The sequence below is a fragment of the Ursus maritimus genome, unplaced genomic scaffold (genome assembly GCF_017311325.1).
Source record: "Ursus maritimus isolate PB19 unplaced genomic scaffold, ASM1731132v1 scaffold_23, whole genome shotgun sequence".
NCBI lineage: Eukaryota > Metazoa > Chordata > Mammalia > Carnivora > Ursidae > Ursus > Ursus maritimus.
In genome coordinates this window covers 8,637,226-8,662,271 of record NW_024424786.1, presented here as the reverse complement: position 1 = coordinate 8,662,271, position 25,046 = coordinate 8,637,226, and the positions used below count along the sequence as shown (strand labels likewise).

Genomic DNA, 25,046 nt, shown 5'->3' with positions numbered 1-25,046 from the left:
CCGCTGTGCCACCCAGGCGCCCCACCATCTGACTTTTGATTTGAGCTCAGGTTATGATCTCAGGGTCCTGGGATCCAGTCACGCATTAGGCTCTGCACTGGGTTGGGAGTCTGCTTGAGATTCTCTCTGTTCCTCTCCTTCACCCCCACTCATGTGCACTCTCTCTCTCTCTCTCTCAAATAAATAAATAAGTCTTAAAAAAAAAAAAGTGAGGTGAAAAGATGGTTTCCACCTCCCCATCTGAGTCCTACTAAAAAAGTATCCAACACCTGAAGTGAGAACTAAATACCTGGTAGCATTCATTTATGTTTGTCCTTTAGAGGTTGCAATTTTTCAAAGAAGGTAATTATACCAGTTGTCATAAGGTCTGGCTTTATATTTGTAATTTCAGTGTTTTTTTGATTGCTTTCTCTGTACTCTGCTGGGTGAGACAATGACTTACATTTCTGGGGCCCCAGGACTGACTCTGGCCCCTCTTATTTCCATGGGGTTGTACACTGAATGAAAGGACGAGGAGAAAAGAATAAGAAATCAGATGGAATGCTGTGGTAGAATCTTTCGGGACAGCCAGGACATATCACTTGTTAAAGCAAAGGGCATTCTGTAATTGTTATGTCACTGTCGTTGTGATCTAGAAATTTAAAATATGACTCTTTGCAAAACTGTAGGTAGAAAAGAAGTGATTTTGCTTTGAGAAGCAGCTGATTTGCATGAATGAAGCATTTTGAAGAAAGGTCTCATTTCTCCAGTACATCAGATAGTCAGGTATATGGACAGATTAAAGAGTTTTCATTGCATTATCTTCACCTGTAAAGAACTAGTCTTTGAGGGTGCCTGGGTGGCTCAATCGGTAAGTGTCTGTCTTCGTCTCAGGTCATGATCTCTAGGTCCTGAGATGGAATCCCACATCAGGCTTTCTGCTCAGCAGGAAGTCTGCTTCTCTCTCGCTCTTCTTCTGCCCCTCCCCACTGCTTGTTCTCTCTCTAATAGACAAATAAAATTAAAAAAAAAAACAAAAACCCAAAAAGCTAGTCTTTGAGGTGGTACGTACAGCCACATCAGTCACACTTACTCAATCCTGATGGAAGAAGTAAATTCCATTTATCAATTCTCACAATCTAAAATCTCCATAACCAAACGGATAAGTTAAAAATAAAACTAAACAAACAACCCTTTCTTTAAAAATGGAACAAGACAGGAAAATGAATGAAATACTAATTGGGTTATTTTATGGACACTTTCTATGTGCCAGGCATAGTGGTAAGTACTTGTGTGCATTATCTCATTTAGAACACTCAAAATAATAACTAGGAGGTAGGTACTCATGTTATGATCTCCACTTTTCAGATGAAAAATCTGAAATTCAGAAACTAAATACCTCTTTCTAAAGTCATACTAGTAAACTCAGTTCACTGGGTCTAAAGCCGAAGCTTTTTTTTTTTTTTTTTAAAGGAGGCTCCTTATCCAGCACGGAGCCCAACACAAGGCCCAAACTTACGACCCTGAGATCAAGACCTGAGCTGAGATCAAGAGTCAGACGTTCAACCAACTGAGCCACCCCAGCACCCCTAAAGCTCAAGCTGTTAGCCAAGTGTTACATTAACACTATTTAAACCTTTCTCTTTGATTTTAATAATTTTTAGAAAACTCCCTACTATTTCAAGATTGGCTCTTTTCTCATTCGGTCTTTTAGAAAAGAGAAAGATGGACTGATTTTGGTAACTAATATGTTCTGAGCCATACAGCATTTGTAACAAAAATTTGTTTTTCCAATTCTTGACTCATCTTCCAATAAAGACTGATCCTTCCTGTGAATACATACATATACATCACATGGCTGGAAATATTAGATACTTTGGGATGTTTAGAATTTCTGAATGCCCATAGTCATGATGGCTTCTGCCAGAGCATAAGTCAAAGGAAATCTGAACTGAGAAGATTAGTTCCTTATAGGTCATTACTCTGGGGATAACTGCCTGAATTAAAGAGGAAAGTACCTGGTCAAATTCATTTATTATCACAACCTAATAATGCTAATAGGCAGCCTCTGAGATAAGTGTAGGGAGAACTCCCCTGACATGTCTAATCAAGAGTTCACTATTATTGGTTATTTGATAAATAAACCATTTTTATGCTTATTGCTGTGCTTGAGATAAGTGTTTCAGTCCTGCCTGAGTGTGATTATTTCTCTCAAATTTATTCTGATCCTTAGCATTGATGAGTTCCAGCATGACCCTATTCCTATCTAGAATTACGATTATAATACAGCAGAAAAATTTCAGCACTCCACTCAAATTACATTTTAGAACGATATGATGTTCAAATCCTTTTATAATATAACTCAACTGGAGGCTTTAAAATCACTGTTAATGAACTTTTAAAAATGCAGATTCAGAGGCATTTATTTACAGCCTGGCTTTCAAAGGAGGATCAAGCACAGGAATCTCTATTCACTCTAAGGACAAGTTACTTTACTTGACTTCAGAGCTCCTCACTTTGTGGACTTCTGCATTCTCTCTGAGCAGGTTTAAATAATGGTTTAATATTGCAGGTGATTCATCCTGCTACTCAATGAACATATATCTCAAAGTTCATAGGAAGTGGGAAACATGTCTTTTTAAAAATTAAATTTTTCTTAATGGTATATTTCCAAGGAAAGAATACAAAAATAGATAGGAAGGTAACTAAACACAGAAAAAAAGTTGAAAAAGTCCAGATTTTAAAAAGGCTAAAATAAAATCCTCTGAGGTTTAGCTCAGAAGGCTAGACTCTGTAGTTGGGAAAAATGAAAAATAAGGAGGGGTCAAGTGGAAGTATCCAAGATTTTGTAGGCAATGCTTAGGATACACCTGCACTTGAATCAAATCTAACAATATCAAAACTAGATAGAGTCCCTCTGAATATGAGACAAAGCTTCCTTTTACAGTAGAGGCATATATTATGTAAAGAATTTGTCACATAATGGGCAAATCAGGTAATGAAAATTACTCTGGAAAATCCGTTAATAAGGTTTTACATTAGAGACTAATGTATAAACCATCCCTCAGTAAGTTCAATTCAACCAGTTCTTCCCGCAGTGGCACAGATCATTTCTTTGGCTGGGTTCCAGATGAAATAGATGCCTTGTAAAAGAGTGCCATGTTGTATTAAAAATTATGCTTTTATTTTTTTAAAGCTTTATTTGAGAGTGTGTGCACGTGTGCGCAAGTTGGGGGGGGGCAGAGGGAGAAAAAATCTTCAAGCAGACTCCCCACTGAGCACAGCACCTGAAGTGGGGCTCAACTGCAGGGCCTTGACATCATGACCTGAGCCGAAATTAAGAGTCAGGGGCTTAATTGGCTGAGCCACCCAGTTGCCCCATGGTATGTTTTCAAACTTTCCAGACTTTTTTTCTGTTCATGCACAATTCATCCAGGTTGTAGTGTACATTCAAGATCATCTTTTTTTCATTGATATATATTACTCCATAAATATACCACATTTATGTATCCATTTTACTGCTGATAAATGTTTAGCTTGTTTCCAGTTTGGGATTATAAAGAAGCAGGCTGCAATGGACACTTGTGTACATATCTTCTGGCAAACATGAACACACTTCTGTTGTGTAAAGACCTAAGAGTGAAGTAGTTAAGCCACAGAATACGCATGTGTTCAGCTTTAGGAGCTGTAGCACGTAGCTGAGCTGTATGGAAACAACTTAGCACAGTACCTTTGCCTCATAACCCTTACGCATTTCTTAGAATGCTGTCCTTAGTATTACTGTTTAAAAACATCAACGTATGAAAAATTTTAAGCACATACACAATCACTGAAACTCTTAGTACCTATTACCTGTAGTCAATAGTTACCATTATCTGGCAAATTTACTTCATCTATTCTTCCTCTGCCCCCTTCTTTTTGCTGAACTGTTTTAAAGCAAATGCCTGATATGTCATTTCTCCCCTACACACTTCAGTTTACATCTCTAAAAAATATCGGCATTTTCTTATATAACCTGAATGCCTTTATCACATGTAACCATAAAGTGAATTTAAATATCTATCTCCCTCATTTATGGCTTGTTATTATATTCCCAATGCTTGCAGCTCTTAGCAATAATACTATTCAAAAACAGTTTCTGAGAATAATTGAAGAGATTTAAGTATTGTCACCACCATTTAAGCCTAACTACAAAGGTTCAGGTTTCAGAGAAGAGTATAAAGTTATGGACCATGCTCTAGATCATATGGTCATTTATATAAGGAGAAACCTAAAACTGACTGGAGAGGTGGAATCACATAATTAGAAATGTCCTCCCCCAACACATAAAATTTACTTAATGAAGCCTATTAAAATATATACCAGATGTCCCACTAAAATCTATGATGCAAGTTCAAAACAAATCTTACGATTTCTAAGCAGCACAGATGTGTTTTAATAATTAGTTTCTTTAGCTGATTAGCTTTGCAAGGTCAAAATTAGGTCAATTTACACCTAAAAGTACTAAGAGCTGATTTAATACCCAAGAAATGAGTTTGGAATAGCAGGTTTCTACTGTCAGAGATTTTTCAAAAGCCTTGAAAGATTTAAGTACCCAATTACAAAGAAATAGGCTCATTTGAAGTTTTTTTGTAAGCTATTAGAAAAATTTAAAGCTTAATTAAAAAGTAAAATAAAAACAAATAATACTACGAGTAAGGAATCACTAAAGTTTGAATTTTAAACATTTTAAAGTTTCATTTAATAACACTTGCATGAGTCTTAAAAAACTGTAAACCAAAGACTTGTTTTGACTCCATCAAAAGCTAAATATCACTGCCTCTTAAATATATCCTTCTATCATTTATCAAGTATGTCATTTAAAAAAAGTGAAGAAAACCAAAATGAGAATTGGGAGATAACATACAATTTATTTTTCAGTTCATGGACTAAATTTGTTTATGTTCATTTACTTTTCCTAACTTTCAAAAAGCTTAAATATGGAGGCCCAGATTTTCCAGATCGGGCATTTAGAAACAATGTATGCAGGAACTTCTGTTTCTAGTTAGGATGCAGAGGTTTGCAAAAGATCCCCTCACTCTGATATAACAACAAAAATAAAAAAGCCTTCGCTAAATTAAACAATCGTATTTTTCATTAAAGCCATCGAAGAACCTTGGAAGCAAAGAAGTCTAGATAAACTCTTTTCAGAGAGGGATAAGCCAGCCAGCCCTCCCTAGTTGAGCAGAGAGAAACCGTGGCTTTCATACCTGACGGCATTTATCCAATGCTGGGACCCTTGGAGGGAAAAGGAGCAAAAATGCTACAGGCACAGCAACCTAGCTGGGACAAGGAGAACCCAGTCAATTTTTAATGGTCAGGTCTGAGCTCGTATGGTACACAAGAATCGAGAGAAGCCTGACAGGTAGAGCTAGCAAACCCAGAAGGCTGATGAAACTGGTGGCTGTGCTGCAAAGCAGGCAGAGAGGTTTTCTTGCAACGCTTAGATCCCAAAGCCAAAATCATCTAGAAGCACACACTTCACTGTCACCATTAACATGACATGACTATTCAACTCTTTGCTATTCCAGAAACTTGCCCAGGAAGATGAAGTGGTTTGTTTCAGGCACTTTAAGAAAAACTGTTTATACGAACAACAGACCTTTCAACTAATCCTGAGAGTAAATACCCTCTTAAGAAGGGAGGGCTCAACTACACTGTTTACTTTCAAGATTCACTTTTGAAACCCACCCTCTGATTGTGTCTACCAATTCTCAACCAGACCGTGAGCCATGCCAAATCTGTATCAGGACCTTTCCTCCCTCTACCCAACTCCTTGCTCTGACTGAGAGATCCACTGATGATCAGATTTTCCAAACCTCATAAATATCCTGACTTTGTGTTTCTCCCTAAACTCAGCTGTATTTTGATTGTCTTCCCAGGAAACCGGTGAGAGGGAGGGGCCTGATCCTGGGCCCCTGGTATCCAGTCCCCACCAAGCTCCATTCCAGATTAGATAATCAGTCCTTCAATCCTAGCTGCCAGACAGAGGTGAGCGGAAGCTCTTCTAAGGGAAAATATTACCTATTTTAGTCTGTATTATCTTTTCAAATAATGGCTAGAACAAAGTATAAAATTACGAAATATGAGAAGAAACAGGAAAATGTGACCCATAATCAAAAGAGAAAAAGCAAACAGGGGTGCCTGGCTGGCTCAGTCGGAGGAGTGCACAACTCTTGGTCTCGGCGTTGTGAGTTTTGAGCCCCACAAAGAGTGTAGAGATTGGGTGTAGAGATTACTTAAATAAATAAAATTAAAAAAAAAATAACAGAAGTAGAATCACAGTTGGCTTAGGGAAATAGCAAATAGACCTTAAAAGAGTGATTATAAATATGTTAAGAAATTGAGATAAAAAGACTGACCAAACCGGTTAAAAAAAATTAAAGAATGATAATTCAAAAAATGAGAACTGAAATTATGGAACTGAAAAACAATATTTAACATGAAAGTATTCAGTGGCTATTTTAACAGCAGAAAGAATACAGATGAAGAAAAGACCAGTGAATTAAAAAATAGGTAAATAGAAATTATTTCAAAGTGAACTTCTTAAATGGCTACTATACTTTAGTCTTTTCCTTCAATCTTTTCATCCTTGGAAACAGGCTTCCTCATTTAAAATAAAATAAAATAAAATCTTCTGGGGGGGCAAAGTGTTTTCTTCTTCTTCATAGAATCTTGGCTATAAAATTTAATGACCAACTACAATTTTTCCTCCAGAAAATATCTCTTTTGTGCTCCCATTCCCCAACCACTCTACACTCATAATTTCATATTCATACTGAAATTTTCTTAGCCCATCTCCTCTCATTTAAGTGCCTTTTCAGGACAGAGAATAGGTTTTGTGTGTGTGTGTGTGTGTGTGTGTGTGTGTGCGCGCGCGTCTGTGCATAGATTTCAGACAAGTGTCTGGGACGCAGTCATTGTTTAATATTTGCTTAACAAACTGAAATATCTTAATATAAATTCTTATATGAATGATTTTAAAAGTTATGATAAAAAATTAAAAACCTCTCAATGCCACTGAACTCATATTAATGTACTTTGATAAAATCCAAAAGACTTTATTGTCAGAGGTTTTTAAATACAAATATAAAAAAAAGTCTGCTGTTCTTTATTTACTCAAGTGGCTCATCTTTAATTTAGCAACTGTAGTAAAAGAAAAATGCCTAGGAAGAATATCATTCTTTGTTAAATGAGGTTTAGAACTATATTAAGGAAAGTTTATACAAACTGAACATTGTTATACCAGTGCATGCTAACAAAGATGTGGAATAAAAGAAAATATAATGCTGAAATTAATATATAAAAATGATTGTTCTAAGAGATACTACATCAAATAAAAATCTTTACATGTCAAAGATTTATGTATGTAATCTATAAAATAATCTTAAATATTTTCCTTTTTAAGGTAAACAACTCATTTGTTATACAAAAGGCAGTATGAAGAGTTATTTAATGTGTATGTTTGCCTATATCTTTAAGGAGCTTATATCGACAGATGCCAACATAAATGCTGCTGGAACACAAAGGGAGAATATTACACAATTACATAAATGACATTAAAAATACACTAGAACTCACAAAATAAAACATATTAGTTCTAGATCGTATGGCTTTAAACCACTTGCTTTTGAACACTTACAAACTTTCCATAATATAATAATGTACTTAATTGCTCATTTACTGCAAGGTTAGGCAGGCTGTTGTGACAGTCAGATGCTAACTAAACTTCATATCCCATCATAAAAGCAAAAAGCAATTTGACCTAAACTGTCAATAGTATCATATGATACATAAAAAATGCTCAGAAAATCACTATGTATGCACTACTAGTATTCAATGGAAAATTATCCTTTAACCAAGATCCAAGACACTTACATATGATTATCCTATCCTGTTAAATTCCCCAAAACATAAAAAAGTTTGTTAATGCAAAACACTACATTAAAAATGTTACTAAATTTCTTCTGTGGTGTGTGTATGTGCCTTTTGTGTTGGTGGTGAAGACTGCAAAGAAAAGACGTTTTCTGTTAAAGGTTCTAACAAACTTGAGAAAGCCATCTAAAAACACTATCAGTCTACAGCACACATCCTGTTGATTTTAAATGCAAAGGGGGTGTTCTTAGCATCTTGTTACTTTGAAAAATCCAATTTCCTCTAATATTTTAATTAGGCTACAAATTTAGAATCTCATTAGAAATAAATGGTTATGCATATATTTAAAATGGGCTTAACTACTCAGAGAAATCATCCATCTTACTTTTTGGCTATGCATTCAAGTTTCAAGCACAAGGAAAAAAGTATTTAATATATTTGAAGGTTTGTACTCAGCAGTACAAAAGCAGATACTTTTTTCTTTATCTAAAAAAGCCATACCTCTTCCTCCCCAAAGTAACTTTTTCCATCTCTTTGGCAGGTATTGCTTTTTTAAATTTTTTATTTATTTTTTAGTATTTTCACTAATTCTTCATACAATATAAAGGAGAAATAAAGTTCCAATTAGGCACTCATCCTTTTTAATACCTTTGTTGTGGATTATTCCCAAGTAACCAGGCGAATAATCTATCTATTCAAAAGCAGCCTTAGAGACTAGGCTTGCATAACAGCTCCAGATGGTTGGTAGCAGAAGAGTGTAAGGAGTTGGCACCACCTCAAAGAGCAAAAGATAGCTGGAGTAGATATGGATGGATAGTTGGGACTCACAAATAATGAAAATGTAATAAAGGCATTACAGGCCACAAAACCTTACTCATGCCAGGCTCACGTTAGGGTAAGCATGCTGGGAAAGGAAAGTTCCCAAGACATGCAGATAACCAAATAACAACAAATATACTTTGAAAATGTGAAGAAAAAAAATTCGAAGATCTACTTTTTTCTCTGTAGCAAAGAGGATGGGATATGTGACTTATTTTATCATATAAATCTGTCAGCCCTACCTCTGAGGAAGAGTGCATTTTTTTTTTTAAAGATTTTATTTATTTATTTAACAGAGATAGAGACAGCCAGTGAGAGAGGGAACACAAGCAGGGGGAGTGGGAGAGGAAGAAGCAGGCTCATAGCGGAGGAGCCTGATGTGGGACTCGAACCCAGAACGCCGGGATCACACCCTGAGCCGAAGGCAGACGCTTAACCGCTGTGCCACCCAGGTGCCCCTGGGGAAGAGTGCATTTTGATCATACTCTCTTTCTCTCTCCCTACCAACAACTGCTAGACTATTGGCTGAGAATCACATTTTTCAGATGTTTCATATGCAACATGTTTTAGATTTTTCAGATGTTTCAAATGCAACAGGCTACCTCCTTTCTTCTACACCTCGAATATCTCGTTCACAAGTTTCTGTATCTTCCTTTAATAGTTTGTACAACCCCACCAGAGTTTTTTGGGGGGGTCAGGATATTTCACAAGTAAGACACAGTGATTTATTTTTCTTCACCCATAAAATGGGAATATTAGTACCTGCTTCAAATGGTTATTGAGAAGACTAAACGAAATAATGATTTTAAAGTGATTAGCACATTGTCTGACATGCAAGTGTCCAATGACTTAGATATTATCACCAAGACAACTTATATTGACAAATTACTTGATAGAATAATCTCAGAAGGCTTAACAATGAATAAGTACTATGTTCAGTACCTGGCATGCATCCAATAAATAAATATGGTTTGAAACCATACATTCCTTTCAAAAGTGAGTTACGGAAGTATGTTTTTCAGCAGTGATCAGACATATACAAGTCCACTTCAACCTTCTGCCACCTTCTACCTAAACCCCAGACCTACCTCATTTCCAGACTTTTATATTAAAATCATTCAGGCATGTTGGGAATAAAAATATAAATCTAAAAGCCTCTTTACAGATATAAGTTAATATAACAGTTTCTTTCTGATTCATTTTTCTTATGGAACTCTGATTGTACAGGAACAAATGCAGCAAGTACCTATTTGATATGTTCTTTAATACCAAAATTTTGATCATAATCTTTGTGTTAAACAGACATTACCAGCTTTTTTGGTGTTTTATTTCTATTTTATTCTTTTAAATATACAGAAAAAAAACTATGATCATTGAAGGATAAGTATAATTTATTTCAGCATAAAGCTTCTTATATTCTATGGCAAATAATAGGACTAGAAAATAATTCTATATATGCTTTGTGAAACTCTTTCTGTAACATAACACTACTGCAGCTAAACCTACTTCCTAAAACTTTTTAATCACGAGGGTACAACACGACCTATGTGCAGCCAAGTAGATGTGCTGAGTGAAGATCTGTACAGAAGAACTGAACAGCATGACCTGGGCAGGGAGGATAGGAACAGGATGGTACTGAAGAGTTCTGTTTACCTGGGGTTGTCAGTGGTGCCTACCACTTACTGAGAGGGCCAAGGACTTTAGGGTTTACAGGGCCTGTAGTGGTACAGGCGGCTTTGTAGCAGGCTAGTTCTAAGATGCGGTTTCAGAGTATTTTGTCTATTCCTTTAGCTCTCCCAATGTGTCTGGAATTATGTTACTTAACTCTTCAGTAAATCACCTTTTGCTTTAACAAGCTGATTTGGACACTGTTGTCTGAAACTAAGAACCCTGACCAATAACGCAAGAAATAAAGAACATTTCAAAAAAACTCAGGAAACCCCTTTGTCTACAAAAAGCTAAAAAATATGCACAACTAAAAACACACAGCTTTTCAGGTCTTCACTACAGTTTTACATTTGCTCTAATTTGATTCATGTGAAAGACACTGAAAGAAGATTTGCAAAAATATTATTTAATAATACTGGTAATACGGCAATTTCTATCTAAGAATCCCCTTATAGATTGATCAACTGTCATTAATCAAGAGGTCTTTTTTTTAACTCTCAAGGATTACTAACATCAAACAGAGTAAATCTAAGAGTTGAAGCCTTTAGCCTGTAATTTCAATTGACCAAATCATTTCAGTTACCAAAAAGGACAAATGGGAAATCTGGGAGAAATGAATGGGAAGAATGAAATTTTGTTTTTTATCAGTTAAACAAATATAATGGGTGCCCCAAATCATAAACCTGGGATCTAGATATTTACCTTTTAAAAACTGTAAAACCAACTTCAATGAGAAGAATTCCTCAAAACATCAAAGCACATTGTTAAACTCACTTGGATATAGAATAATTATTGGATCAAAAGGAACAGAAACAATTTTTAAGAACCCATAAAATCTTTTGTATGTCTGTCTTTTAAAAAATCAGGTTCAAGAGTCAATGTCAACATGACTGTAACCTGTTTCACATAGTTCCTGGCTACATAGTTTTCAGTAAAATTTTAATTTTTTAAGGTATAATTAGGATTTCAAAAGCTATACAATTAATTCTTTAAATAACATAAATATTTATATCAATACCACCTATGTAAATTCATAGTTTCTTAAGTAAAGGCCCACATTTTATTAACATTCTGAGTCTCCTGGTAAAAAATATTGTTGTCTTAGTATGAATATACATTTAGAAATTACTTAAGAAAGAAAAAAAATTAATATGTTTTAATAACCTAACATTTCTGCCTACCCTGTAGGTGCTTCCACATATATTAATTCATTAATCTGTGTAACTAGTCTACAAGATAGAAATTATTACCATTTTTCTTTTTCTTTTTTTTTTTTTTTAAGATTTTATTTATTTATTTGACAGAGAGAGACAGCCAGCGAGAGAGGGAACCCAAGCACGGGGAGTGGGAGCGGAAGAAGCAGGCTCCTAGCAGAGGAGCCTGATGTGGGGCTCGATCCCAGAACGCCGGGATCACGCCCTGAGCCGAAGGCAGACGCCTAACGACTGCGCCACCCAGGCGCCCCTATTACCATTTTCTTAAGGCAGTTGATTAGTCTGAGGTACAGAATACCTAGGTAACTTGAGCAAAGTAACAAACTAGTGAGTGGCAGAACCAAATGTGAATCCAGATTGTCTAACTTTTCTAATGCCCATACACCAGGACGCTTCTTTAACAAAAGGTAAATCATCACTTCTTTATTATATTTTATACAGGAATATAAAATATTATACCAAATAAACATATTTTACTTCCATCCATATTGTGTTAAGAGTCATTAGGAGGTGTAGGACATGAACTTGCCTATGAAGATAAGGATGAGTGCTCTCAATTAGTTACACGAGAGGCAATAAGGAAGACTCTATAAAAAAAAATCATTATGCAAACATGGTATCCTAATACTTTCTCCTCTCAACTAAAACTAACTTTTTTGAAGTCTATTGACCTATCAAAACAGATCTGTTTAATAGCCTAACAAAGGCAAAGATAGACTGTCGAAGGCAATAGCCTTTTTCATTTATCACAAGTCTGGTAATTAATTCATTAGCTTGCCAATCAACTGCACTGCTAGTGAGATTTGTGAGAGGAGATGAAACAGCTTACCGTGCACATGGATGTCTTTGTAATTTGCAGGGTAAAATCTGAAGAAAACTCCAGAGCTGAGACAGATGTTGTATGGCAATCTATTTGCTACCCATTAAAAAAGAATGAAAGGAAGAATTTAGTAAAAATAGTGAAAACAAAACCAAAACCAACCAGATAAATATTACTTCTTTTTTATGCATAAAGGATTACTGTAAACCAATGTTTTGCAAAGTTTAATCATTCAAACCCCACTTCTGGGACTGTTTCCAAATTTAAAGGCTACTGGCACTATCATTTAGTTAATTTTTGTTTAAACCAAATTAGTACTTTTTTTACTTAGACTTCTTGTAAGAATACTATGTATCAAATCATGGCTCTGATGTGCTAGTTAAAGTTTTTCTAAGAAACACTAAAATTTTTCAAATAAAATTCTTTTCTTGTTTTCCAACTAAAATAATTTTGTATACCACCAGTGGTACACATTTGCTATAAATTACACATAAGATCAACATTTTTATAGGAAATGCCAACTTGAAAACATAGGCTAATGAAAAGGATAAGGTGTTTTAGAATTCCTTTTTTTTTAAGATTTTATTTATTTATTTGACAGAGAGAGAGACAGCCAGAGAGAGAGGGAACACAAGTAGGGGGAGTGGAGAAGACGAAGGAGGAGGCTCTCAGGGGAGGAGCCTGATGTGGGGCTCGATCCCAGGACTCTGGAATCACGCCCTGAGCAGAAGGCAGGTGCTTAACGACTGAGCCACCCAGGCGCCCCTTTTAGAATTCCTTTTTGTAACTGCATTGGAAGATAAGTTTTTTAGATATTAGGAAACACCATAACAGTTAATATCAAAGAGCCGAGCCAAGGAAGAAGATTCAACTCAGGAAAACAATGGCCAAAGAGCCTTATTTTCCTGTTCTGCCCTGGTTCAAGTCCTTCTTCACTTCACTATGGAGAGCAGATGGGGAGAAGCCATTGCAGTGGGACCAGAGGGAGGCCATGGAGGCCTGACTTGCCATGAGTAGATTGCAACATAACATACACAATTCATAGGACTACATACTTAAGCCATTACCATCTTTTAAACAGCTTGAGAAAATTTTAAAGAAGTTATAGTGTGGTTGCCTTTTATTGGTAAAGGATTGTGGAACAAAATACATTTACCTAAACAAATAAACAAGTAAATACATAATGTTTAAAAAAAAAAAAAAAGAAAGGGTATGTGTACTTTTTAAACACCTTCATTTTCAGTCTAAAATTTTCTATTTCAACTACTTATTCACGGCAGTTTTTGGCATTAAACAAAGAGCTCTAGAGAGAAAAATTAGCCCTCCCCCTCTACCCTCCTCTTTTTGCACAGCCTTGAGGCTGAGTTGGCTAGAACTGTACACTCCTACCGGAATGAAAGAATACAAATAAATTTTACTATCAGTGTACCAGAGCACTCAACAGTACTATAATCATTAACCAGGCTTTAGTTTTTTTTCTTAAAAGCTGAATGCAATTTTAATCAGCTTGCTCTTATTGAGAAACTTTTTATGTTTATTACTCTATGCCAACGTTAAATATTTTACCTATTAAAATTAACAAATATTTATTGAATATCCATTTTATGCAGAGAACAATTACTGATGCTATGAAAGTAATAATGTGACAATGTGACAAAAAAAGCAGACAATGTTCTGAACCTAAAACTGAACAATATTTATCTAATTGAAACAAATTAAGGAGTTTTTAAGAAAAGCAATGACTTTTCACTGCAAAGTTATTATTTAACCCATGTAAATTTGACACAGCAAAATTCACAATAAAACTAGAGATTGACATGGTAAACAATAAGATTTAAAACACAAAAGGAATTAACTGAGAAATCTGAACAGAGTAGGGCTTTAGCTTCATAGGCAAATTCGCTGTAATTACTTAATCTGAAAAGATGGAAGAAATTTGAATGTGAGACATTAAACTGTGTAGAATATATGCTATGAATGAATAATCTGGCTGTAAATGAGAAACTAGAAAAAGGCCAGGGAGGTGGTGATGAAGCAGAAATGATAATACAGTAGGACTTTTCACCTTCAAACCCTCAGTATAAGGAACTGCGATATACAAAGAGAAGTGATTCCAAAGGATGATACAGTCAACTGGTAAATATTGTAACCTCAAGGTACATCAGACTGTCTAATATGGGAAGAATAATAACTGTTTTGAAGGCCTATATATAATATCAATATATTAATTTCAAATACTTAACTCACAAATGAAAACTAATAAAAATGGCAATTCTGTTAAAATAAAATTGGTGAAAACACCTACCTTAATACTACAAGCATCTGAAATAAGAGTCTTCGGATCTAACACTTCCACAACAGCTTCTGGAATAACTGCTTTCTTCATACAGGACATGTTGAAGCCATAGACATTATCCCAAAAAGCAATTCTATCAGCATGTTTATTCATATCACTTACTGCCACAAGGCTGATAGTGCAAATATCGGGGTAAACTGTAACAGATAAAATACCCAACAATTTACCATTATCTCCCTTTGTGGCAAAATACACTTTTTAAAAGGCTAAATATAAATCCCAAAATCATCAGTATGAGTTACTAATAATTGATTACTAGTAGTGGGGGATTAACAGAGGTATAGATCAGGGAAAATAACCAAGTTCCATCTTGTAGCCTCTTTTAAAACAAAGATTTCCATTACAGTTGATGGCAACATTAAAATAAGGATATTAATGATGGGTTCTTATAATAATTAAAACAAGACAGCATAATTAAATAAACCTGCAATGAACATATTTAATATTAAAATTACAATATGTGAACTTTAAAAAGATACTAAAACTTTATACATTACTCTGAAACGCAGAAAAAGACAAATCATTTAAAAAGGGGCAATTATTGGTGATGTAATAAACACTAAGAAGGGGAGGTATAAGGTACTGAGGGAGCAAAACAGCTAATTCAGATTTGGCTATAACAGGGGTGCAGGGGTATTATATAAGATAAGAACTGAAGACCACATAAATTAGGAGTAGGGAGGGAGTGTTCTAGGCAGAGTGAGTGGTGTGCATATGGGATCACAATTAATATACATTCCAATTTGAGAAAATGAGATATAAGACTACAAAGGTAATAAGGGTGCAAAGAAAATGTTTTCTATGTTTTCTTTGGCTGGATAAACCATGTTAGTAAACTGGATTTTATTCTAAGAATAATGACAAGCCTGTGAACAATTTTACATAGGGTAACAATCTGATCAGATTTTGGTTTTGGAAAAGCCAGATGGAATACAACGTGGAGAATGAATGGGAAGATGCAAGATTAAGACAAAGACAAAATAAGAGATAATTGCAATAACCCAGGGGATCTGAAGGAGAGCGATGGCTGTAGGAATGGAAAGGGGGAGGTATATACAGCTAGCTGACCCCTGAACAAGACGGGTCCATCTACACATGGATTTTTTTTTTTTTATAAATACAGTACAGTACTGTACATGTATTTTCTCTTATGGTTTTATTAATAACATTTTCTTTTCTCTAGCTTACTTTATTATAAGAATACAATATATAATACATATAACATATAAAATGTGTTAATCAACTGTTTATGTTATTGGTAAGGCTCCCAGTCATGAGTAGGCTATTAGTAGTTAAGTTTTGGGGAGTCAAAAGTTACAGATTTTCAACCACACAGGGTATGGGGCAGTTGATGCCCATAACACCCACATTGTTCAAGGGATATTTAGGAGGAAGGAACTCACAGGATGGGCTGGCTGTGGAGGTAACAAAGAGGGAAGAGCCAAGGGCAACAGTTTTTAGCTTTAGCAGCTGGGCAGATCATGGTGCTAACCATTACATTAGGGAATAAATAAGGGCAGATTCAAGAGGAACGTAAGAGTTCAGTGCTTATTGACAAATGGGTAAAAATATCCAATAAGCAGCTGAATAAAGAGGCCTGAGATTTAAGAGATGATCTGGGTTCAAGATATAAATTGAGACAATGATCATATGAATGGAAATGTAAGTTATGGGAGCTCATGAGGTCTTCTAGGGAGAGTACATGATGAGTACCAGAATTTGAGGGATGTGTGGAAGGAAAGGAGGCTGATAATAAATGGCTGAGAAGCTGGGGCCACCAAAGCAAGAAGAAAACCAGGAGAGTAGGTGTTAAGAGGCGACAGAAGAGAGTGATTCAGGAAGAAACTATTCTAATAACAAGGGTAAAGGGTCTGTACAGCACCAAATTAAAAAAATAATATTGGGGGTGCCTGGGTGGCTCAGTCAGTTAAGCCTCTTGCTTTCAGCTCAGGTCCTGATCTCCAGGTCCTGGGACAGAGCCCTACATCAGGCTCCCTGCTCAGCGGATATTCGCTTCTCTCTCACCTTCTGCCCTTCCCCTCTACTTGTGTTCTCTCTCACTTGCTCTGCTCTCTCTCAAATAAATAAATAAATAAATAAAAATCTAAAACACTTTTAAAAATATTGATTTTTTCTCTGACAAGTAAATAACAAAATTCACTTTGTCCTTCAGATAAGATTCAGGGGATTCATGAATTAAAATAGAAATACCATTTTCTTATCTCAATAAACTGAAAGCAAGTACATATGTACCAAAGAAATGCACAAAAGAAATAGTTTCATGATTATTAACTAGTTTTCAGACTTAAAGAGCAGAGAAGTAAGTCTCCCCTTCCCCCAAACTTTGTTTTTATCCACAGCCTTAGGAATTTATTATTCAATGACAGCAGCCCTAAATTATCTTCCTATAAAGCCCATGATAAGATCTGTTGGCATCAAAGCAATTGAGATACCCAGAAAAAATACTTGGTGCTATGTCACTGATAAGAAGTTTCTCAAGTCCTCCCTAAGGGGGTATGTGAGGCAGATGTGATAGCTGCACTGGGCTAGAGTCCTGGGTACTGGGCTACCATGGACCGTGAATTACTTCTACTGTCCTGCTCTTCCGCACACATGGTGAGTGTCTTGACAGTGTTTAAATTCCTGACTAAAACAAATTCTTCAAAGTATCTGATTTGTTGCTGACTATGCTGAACCAGCAAGAGCATTAGCTATAGGAAAGCATGTTTAGTTTCTTGAACCAGATCCTTAGATGAGAAACACTGAAGATGAAACAGAATTCTAAGATATTTGGCAACTTCTTTATATATCTTTTGTTGGACTTAATATGACAATCATACAAGTTTCCCATGTTTTGCCCTGTAACTCCATCCTTAAAGAGAAATATAGTTAGGGTACAGATCAGGGATCAGCAAACATTTTCTGTAAAATAACTATTTCAGGTTTTGTGGGCCATATGGTCTTTGTTGAAACTATTTCTCTTTGCTGCTAGAACTGTGAAAGCAGTCACAGACAATAGGTAAATAAATTAGCTTGGCTATGTTCCAATAAAACTTTATCTACAAAAACAGGCAGCAGGCCAGATATGGATACCCCTGATATAGATGTGAGAGAAATGGATGAGGGAGGTCATTATCAGAGCCACCATATTGTACTACTTCAGGGAGTGCCATTCACACTATAGTCTCTGGGAAACTGAGTATCCTTCCAAGTTGTGTAGTGCACAGACATTCAAATTACTTAACATAGCTCAGAGTTCTTCTTTTTCAGATATTATTAAAAATCTCAGTGAAAAATTTAAAATATCATTAGTCCCTATATCAGGGGCTGGCAAACAATAGCCCATGGGTCAAATTCAGCCCCCTCTCTGATTTTGTAAACAGTTTAACTGCAACATTGCCACCCTCATTTATTTACCTATGGTCTATGGCTGCACTGTGTTCTAGTAGTTGGAACAGAGACTGGAGGGCTTACAAAGCTGAAAATATTCATTGTCTGGTCTTTTGTAGAAAAAGTTAGCTGACCCCTGGCTCTGTATCAAGCACTATGATATACTAGTAATAGTACTAGGAAATAAGGGTAACTTTATCATAAGGAAAAACTACAATTTACTAAAATAAATTAAAAAAGAACGGTTTAAAACTATTTTGGTAATGAGAAACAAAAGAGGAATATGATTTTACTTTTTCTAGTGTGTTGAGGTATATTTTTCAAGGTAATTATATTTCACAAAGATACAGAAAATCATGATTTCTTTGTTAGCATTTAGAAATGAAATTATTTTTTATCTGTTAGTAAGAGCTATGAATATTCATAAAGGACCTGTAATCAGTGTTATAGGTCAGTTTAGTTCCATATCCACCTTCTTACAGCTGGCTAAAATTTTGGGCCACCTGCCAGAATCTTGACTAACCCTTTACCTTCGCATTCTGACACATTTGTCATTTGATTTTTGTCAGATAGAAGCATAATTGAATAATTATTTCTTCCTGTAGGTGAAATTAACAAAGCACTGATTGGACAAAGCATCCTCTTAACAGACCATTTATAAATTCATGGCTTTGACATCTGTGTCCTTCTCGATTCACTGCCCAGAATTCATTTGTCACTAGAACAGCTCACATGGTGAATAGATAAAGATGGGAAATCCTTTATCCCTTAGAAATGCCTCACAAACTTTTGGACACTAAAGGGTAAGACTGAGATGAATAAAGAAACAATTCCTAGTAAGCACTGGCATCACTGCATGTATATAAATAACCAGATAGTAAAAAGGTTTAGAACAAAAGGAGATAATAAGTCAAAATAAACTATTCTTTTCACAATACACGTCAACAATATGGAGAAAGATTTTAGTAAACTAACAAAGACAAATTTGATTGACATGTATAAAGGCAAGCATACTACCAAGCTGCTAAATCAGCAAATATTCTGAAGTTGAATAAGCTCAAAAATCAATTTCCAATTTATATAATAAGGATATCTTAAAAAATTAATTCTTATTTGGAAATCGGAAACATTTTCCCATCATTAACTTATAAATAGTGACTAGGCCAGCTTAGCTAGCTGCAATATACACTGAAAAATTATTTAAACAGTAGAAAATGATACTACTGCAATACCACCGAACAAAACAAAACAACAAGTGTGAAGAATGCAGATTTGAAGATGAGAAAGTAGACAGCGAATTATGGAAATACTAAAGGAAACCTCCAAGCACTATGAACCATGAGCAGTGGCTGATTACACTGAGATAAACTATGTGGAAGTCAAGTCTTAATAGCATGACGCTTAAATTCATTTCGCAACTTTTATAAGGTATAAACCTAACACTAATTTCATTTTACTAGCTATAGCTCATTTCACCGTGAATCTATAGTTTACCAGATGTAACTCAGGAGGGGATTTAACCTTCGTTGAGCAACTACTTCATTTTGAGCATCTCATTTAATGATTCTGATTCTATAAAGCTAGATTATAATCCTCTTTTTACAGATAAGAAAACTGAAGTTGGTAGCAGTAAAGTAACCTGCCCAGGTTACCAGTCTTTTTTTTTTTTTTTTTTAAAGATTTTATTTATTTATTTGACAGAGATAGAGACAGCCAGCGAGAGAGGGAACACAAGCAGGGGGAGTGGGAGAGGAAGAAGCAGGCTCATAGCGGAGGAGCCTGATGTGGGGCTCGATCCCACAACGCTGGGATCACGCCCTGAGCCGAAGGCAAACACCTAACCGCTGTGCCACCCAGGCGCCCCCCAGGTTACCAGTCTTAATCAGCTAACTAGATAACTAGTTATCTGACAAAGCAGGGATTCAACATAAGGTCTACTTGCAAAATCTATATGCTTTCCATTATGCATGATGCTACATTTTATGCTTTTCAAACAGAAGAAAGGCAAAGAGGGATCCCATTTTCCCAAGGTAAATGGGCACTTGTTGAAAGAGAAAGAGGAAGGGGAAAGGCGTTGAGAAAGACTGGAGATGAATAAAATTTCAGGGCAAAGTGAGGAAAACGGGAACATTCAGCTTTACTTATTCCAGCCGCGTTAAGGAAGGAGATCACGATGCAAGAAGAAACACTAAAGAGGAAAGCAACCAAGTAGAAATGAGGGAGCAGTGAGTAAGCTGTACAATTCAGCTTTCTGCACAGAGAATAACTAGGAAGGTATAGAAGCAAATGGAGACTTTATAACAGAGGCAATTTCTTATAAGCATAGATCAGGTTTCCAATGCAAATTCCAAAGCAAAATTGTGGAGGTACAACTATTGGTGAAGCATATATACCTATATATCTGCCACTCTATTTTTGCTGCCCCCTTCTGAACTATTTATGAAATTCTGTATGTCACAAGACAGGGCCTGCCTCCCTCTATGGAAGCTGGAAATGGCAGAAGGTTGCCTTCCCTCTCTCCCTTGTAAGTTAGGCATGCACACCTGACCTAGGTCCACCAATGATAAGCACCTAAAGTTCTGGCTACTTCTCAGAGGCAGCAATGCCAACTGTTGGTAAGATCAGCAATGTATTATGTCGGCTAGTGCTCAATATTAGGGTAGTGGTATCACTTCTAAACCGGTCCTATAACAAAATTTTGCACATTATTCTTGGCTGCATAACCTTCCAGCCTGGTTTTCTAGTTCTTACAAAAACTGAATAACCTACCCTACCTACCATTTTAATAAACTCCTACTCTGTTGAATAGCCAAGGTAGAGTTCTCTTTCTTCCAACAATAACCTCGAGTGATACAAAGGAAAATGTGTATTTTGAATAAATTCTTAATAAACAAACAAACCAACAAACAAATACATTCTTAAAACAGGACTCTCCCCCTACATTTTGGTTCAGAAGGATCTGATTTGCGGCCTGAATGTCCATATTTTTAACAAAAGGCCCCAGTAATGAGGATGGTCTGGCAAGATCAGAAAACAGTAAGTTAGGAACTGACTGCCTTGATAATTGTGCACTGTACTGGATGCAGTCCTCAACTTTATAATCTTGATAATTACAACTCAACGATGTATAGTTTGAAGAACCCCAGAAGAAATGTGAATCTAGTTTTATAAGGGAGAAAAACCTTTCATTTTGCTTGTAATGAAAGGCAATACAAACAACATTCTTTCCTAGTAATATGGAAGAAGGTATCTCCTTTGATGAGCTCTTAAATTTTCTATGCAACAATTATGATTTTACAAAACTCTTACCAGTTCTGAGGATGGTTTCAAAGAGATGAATTATTTCTACATGCTCCTATCAGACCACAATTTTAATCTGACCCATTCCTGAGAATGTCAACCCTGATTACTTGATCAAGGTGGAGACTACTAGGCTTCTATGCTGAAATTTATTCTTCTGTAATTAGTAGCTATTTTGTGGGGAGGTTCTTTGAAACAAATATTCCATTATTAATCAAACTTTCAGATTATTCATTTATTTATTCATATCTAAATGAACTTGTTTCCTATTTTATTCAAAGCGTTATAGCATCTCCCGCCCCCCAAATTAAAGGTAGAGTGTATGGAATGGTAGAAGTAAAAAACTGTCTCTATTTGCAAACAACATGATTGATCACACAGAAAAGCCCAAGGAATTTAGAAAACAACTAGAACTATCAAGTGAACTTAGCAAGGTCATAAGATAAAAGGTTAATAAACAAAAACCAACTGTATTTTTATACTAGTAGTCATCAACTGAAAAATGAAATTTAAAAATTTCCACCTGTAAAAATGACAAAAAAAATTTAAATACTTAAAACTAAATTTAACAAGGGCACCTTGGTGGCTCAGTTGGGTGAGTGTTCGACTCTTGATTTCAGCCAGGTCATGATTTCAGGGTCGTGAGATTGAGCCCTGCAAAGAGCTCCATGCTCAGTTCGGAGTCTGCTTGAGACTCTCTCTCTTCCTCCCTCTCTGTCCCTCTCCAGCTCACACGCACGCATGCGCGCGCGCACACACACACACACACACACACACACACACACACACACACACTTTCAAATAAATAAATTTTTTTAAAAAGAATAAACTTAACAGAAGATGTGCAAGATCTCTACATTGCAAATTATAAAATAAAGCCAAGAGAAATTAAAGACTTTAAAAAATGAAAAGATACATTGTGTTTATGGTTTGGAAGACCTATTAACACTATTAAGATGTTAATTATTCTCAAGTTGATCTATTCGAATACTCAAGACAATCCTATCATAATTCTACCAATCTTTTTAAAATTGATAGACTGACAGATTCAAAACGATTCTAAAATTTATTTTAAAAAAACCACACACACTCACAGGGACCAAACTGCCAAAGCAAATACAGTAATTAAGATAATATGGTATTGATGAAAAAAGAGACTTAGAGATCAAATGAACAGAATATAAAAACATACCCACACATATATGGACAATTTATCTTCAACAAAGATGCCAAGCAATTTATGGGAAAGGATAATCATATCAACAAAGAGTGCTAGCAAATATTAACACCTAACCTTACCTCATGCCACACACAAAAATTAATTTGAAATGAACCACAGACCTGAATGTCAAAGCTGTAACTTCAAGGAAAAGCACAGGAGTATTCAGTGCAATCTTGAGTAAGACAAAGATTCCCCAGATTGGACATTTTTCTTAATAGGATAGAGACTGAGCACATTTAAAAAAAAAATTTATTTATTTATTTGACAGAGAGAGAGAGAGCCAGCGAGAGAGGAAACACAAGCAGGGGGAGTGGGAGAGGAAGAAGCAGGCTCCCAGGGGAGGAGCCTGATGTGGGGCTCGATCCCAGGACTCTAGGATCACGCCCTGAGCCAAAGGCAGACGCCTAACGACTGAGCCACCCAGGTGCCCCGAGACTGAGCGCATTTTTAAGAGTCAACTGTATTCCTTTTCTGTGAACTGCCATTCAGTTCTTTGTGCAATTTTCTATTGGATTTGTGGTCTTATTTGTAGGATCTTTTTATGTGTTACAGAGATTAGCTTTTTGTTGGTGACAGGAATCGAAAACTTTTTCAGTCTGTACTTTCTCGTGTGACTCTGCATATGGCATATACTGCCATTTGGAAATTTACTTAATCAAACTTATCAATCTTTCTTCCAATAAAGGCATCTGAATCTAAGTTCTTATTTAGAAAGCCTCCCTCCCCAAGTTTATAAAGAAATACACCTATGTCTCCTAATATTTTTTTTTTTAAGATTTTATTTATTTATTCGACAGAGACAGCCAGCGAGAGAGGGAACACAAGCAGGGGGAGTGGGAGAGGAAGAAGCAGGCTCCTAGGGGAGAAGCCTGATGTGGGGCTCGATCCCAGAACGCCGGGATCACGCCCTGAGCCGAAGGCAGACGCTTAACTACTGCGCCACCCAGGTTACCCTGTCTCCTAGTATTTTTATCCTTTTTTTTGCACTTAACCTTGACTTGTGTAATATTTACACTGCGTGGATTTTTTACTTTATAATTTTTTTGCTTTCTTTTAAAAAAAATATTGTATTTATTTGACACAGAGAGAGAGAGAGAACACACCCAAGCAGGGGGAGCAGCAACAGGAGAAGGAGAAACAGACTCCCTGCTGAGCAGGGAACCTGACACAGGCAATTCAGGGCTCGATCCCAGGACCCCAGGATCATGACCTGAGCTGAGGGCAGATGCTTAACCTACTGAGCCACCCAGGCACTGCTGTGTTTTGTTTTTTGTTTTTGTTTTTTTTAACACAGAGGGTTACCCAACTGTCTCAACAGAATTCACTACAGTAAACAATTTCCTTAATTATATGAGATGCCATATATTATTTGGTTTATACCAGGATTCTCAATTTTGCTCAATGTATCTGTCCATTCAAGAACATTGTTTTATTTATTGAGGCTCTGTAATATGTTTTAATATTTGGTAGCACTAATCTTCCTGTCCCCTGCTCCCCCACCCTGGCACCCTTCTATCTCAGTTTTCCTTGCCATTACTACCAAAAAATTTAAAAATCCTAATTAAAAATACCAAACCTGTTTGTTGGAGTTACAATTTTATAAAATTTATCCTATAAAAATATCAAATACAAAAACAAAAGAGCATAATTAACTCTCATGTACTTACCATCTCTTTTCAACAAATGTCAATATTTTTGGATTACACTAAATTTTAAATTAATTTTGGGAAAATCAGTATCCTTATGACACTGAGTCTCTTTTTCCAAGAACATGGTCTATCTTTCCATTTATTTATCTTCTGTCTTTTAGTAGTAAAGCTGTTTGCATATAAGTTTTGCTTATTTCTAATTACGTTATTTTGTAGCTCAATAATGTACTAAATTATTTTATTATTTCTTATCATTTTTCAGTTGATTCACTTAAAGTGCCTAGGTTTGAATCATCTACAAATAGAATTAGCTTTATCTCCTTTTTGATTTATCTTCTATGTTCTTTCTCTTTTCCAATAGCACGGACTAGTACCTCTGGTGAAATATTAAATAATGGTGCAATAGTGGCCATCCAAATCCTGTTTTGACTATAGAGGAAATGTTTTTAGTATTTCCCCATTAAACATGATACAGATTTTCAGTTGAGATAAATATACTTTATCATACAAGCTAGTGTCTGACTATTCATATTCTCATTCAAAAAAATCAAGAATGTAAATTGTATTTCGTTAAAAACCTTTTGAGTATCCATGAATATGGGCATGATTTTATGTCTTAGTTCTAAGCCCTACTCATATGACTGATTACATAACATTTTGTTCCAATTCCCTCTTGTCTGGTATCAATAATACCATGACTGCTACTTTCATTTTG

The 25,046-nt window shown here is 35.8% G+C and overlaps 1 protein-coding gene across 3 annotated transcripts in view; it reads right to left on the bottom strand.

The window, feature by feature from the left end:
• PRMT3 (protein arginine methyltransferase 3) overlaps nucleotides 1-25,046 on the bottom strand; it is a 124,363-nt gene that overhangs the window by 31,503 nt on the left and 67,814 nt on the right. For all 3 annotated transcript variants that reach the window (XM_040638897.1, XM_040638898.1, XM_040638899.1), the window contains 2 exons: nucleotides 14,720-14,907; nucleotides 12,424-12,510 (listed from right to left, as the gene is read on the bottom strand). In XM_040638897.1, the coding sequence (XP_040494831.1) occupies nucleotides 12,424-12,510; nucleotides 14,720-14,907 (275 nt within the window). The remainder of the gene's footprint in view (nucleotides 1-12,423; nucleotides 12,511-14,719; nucleotides 14,908-25,046) is intronic.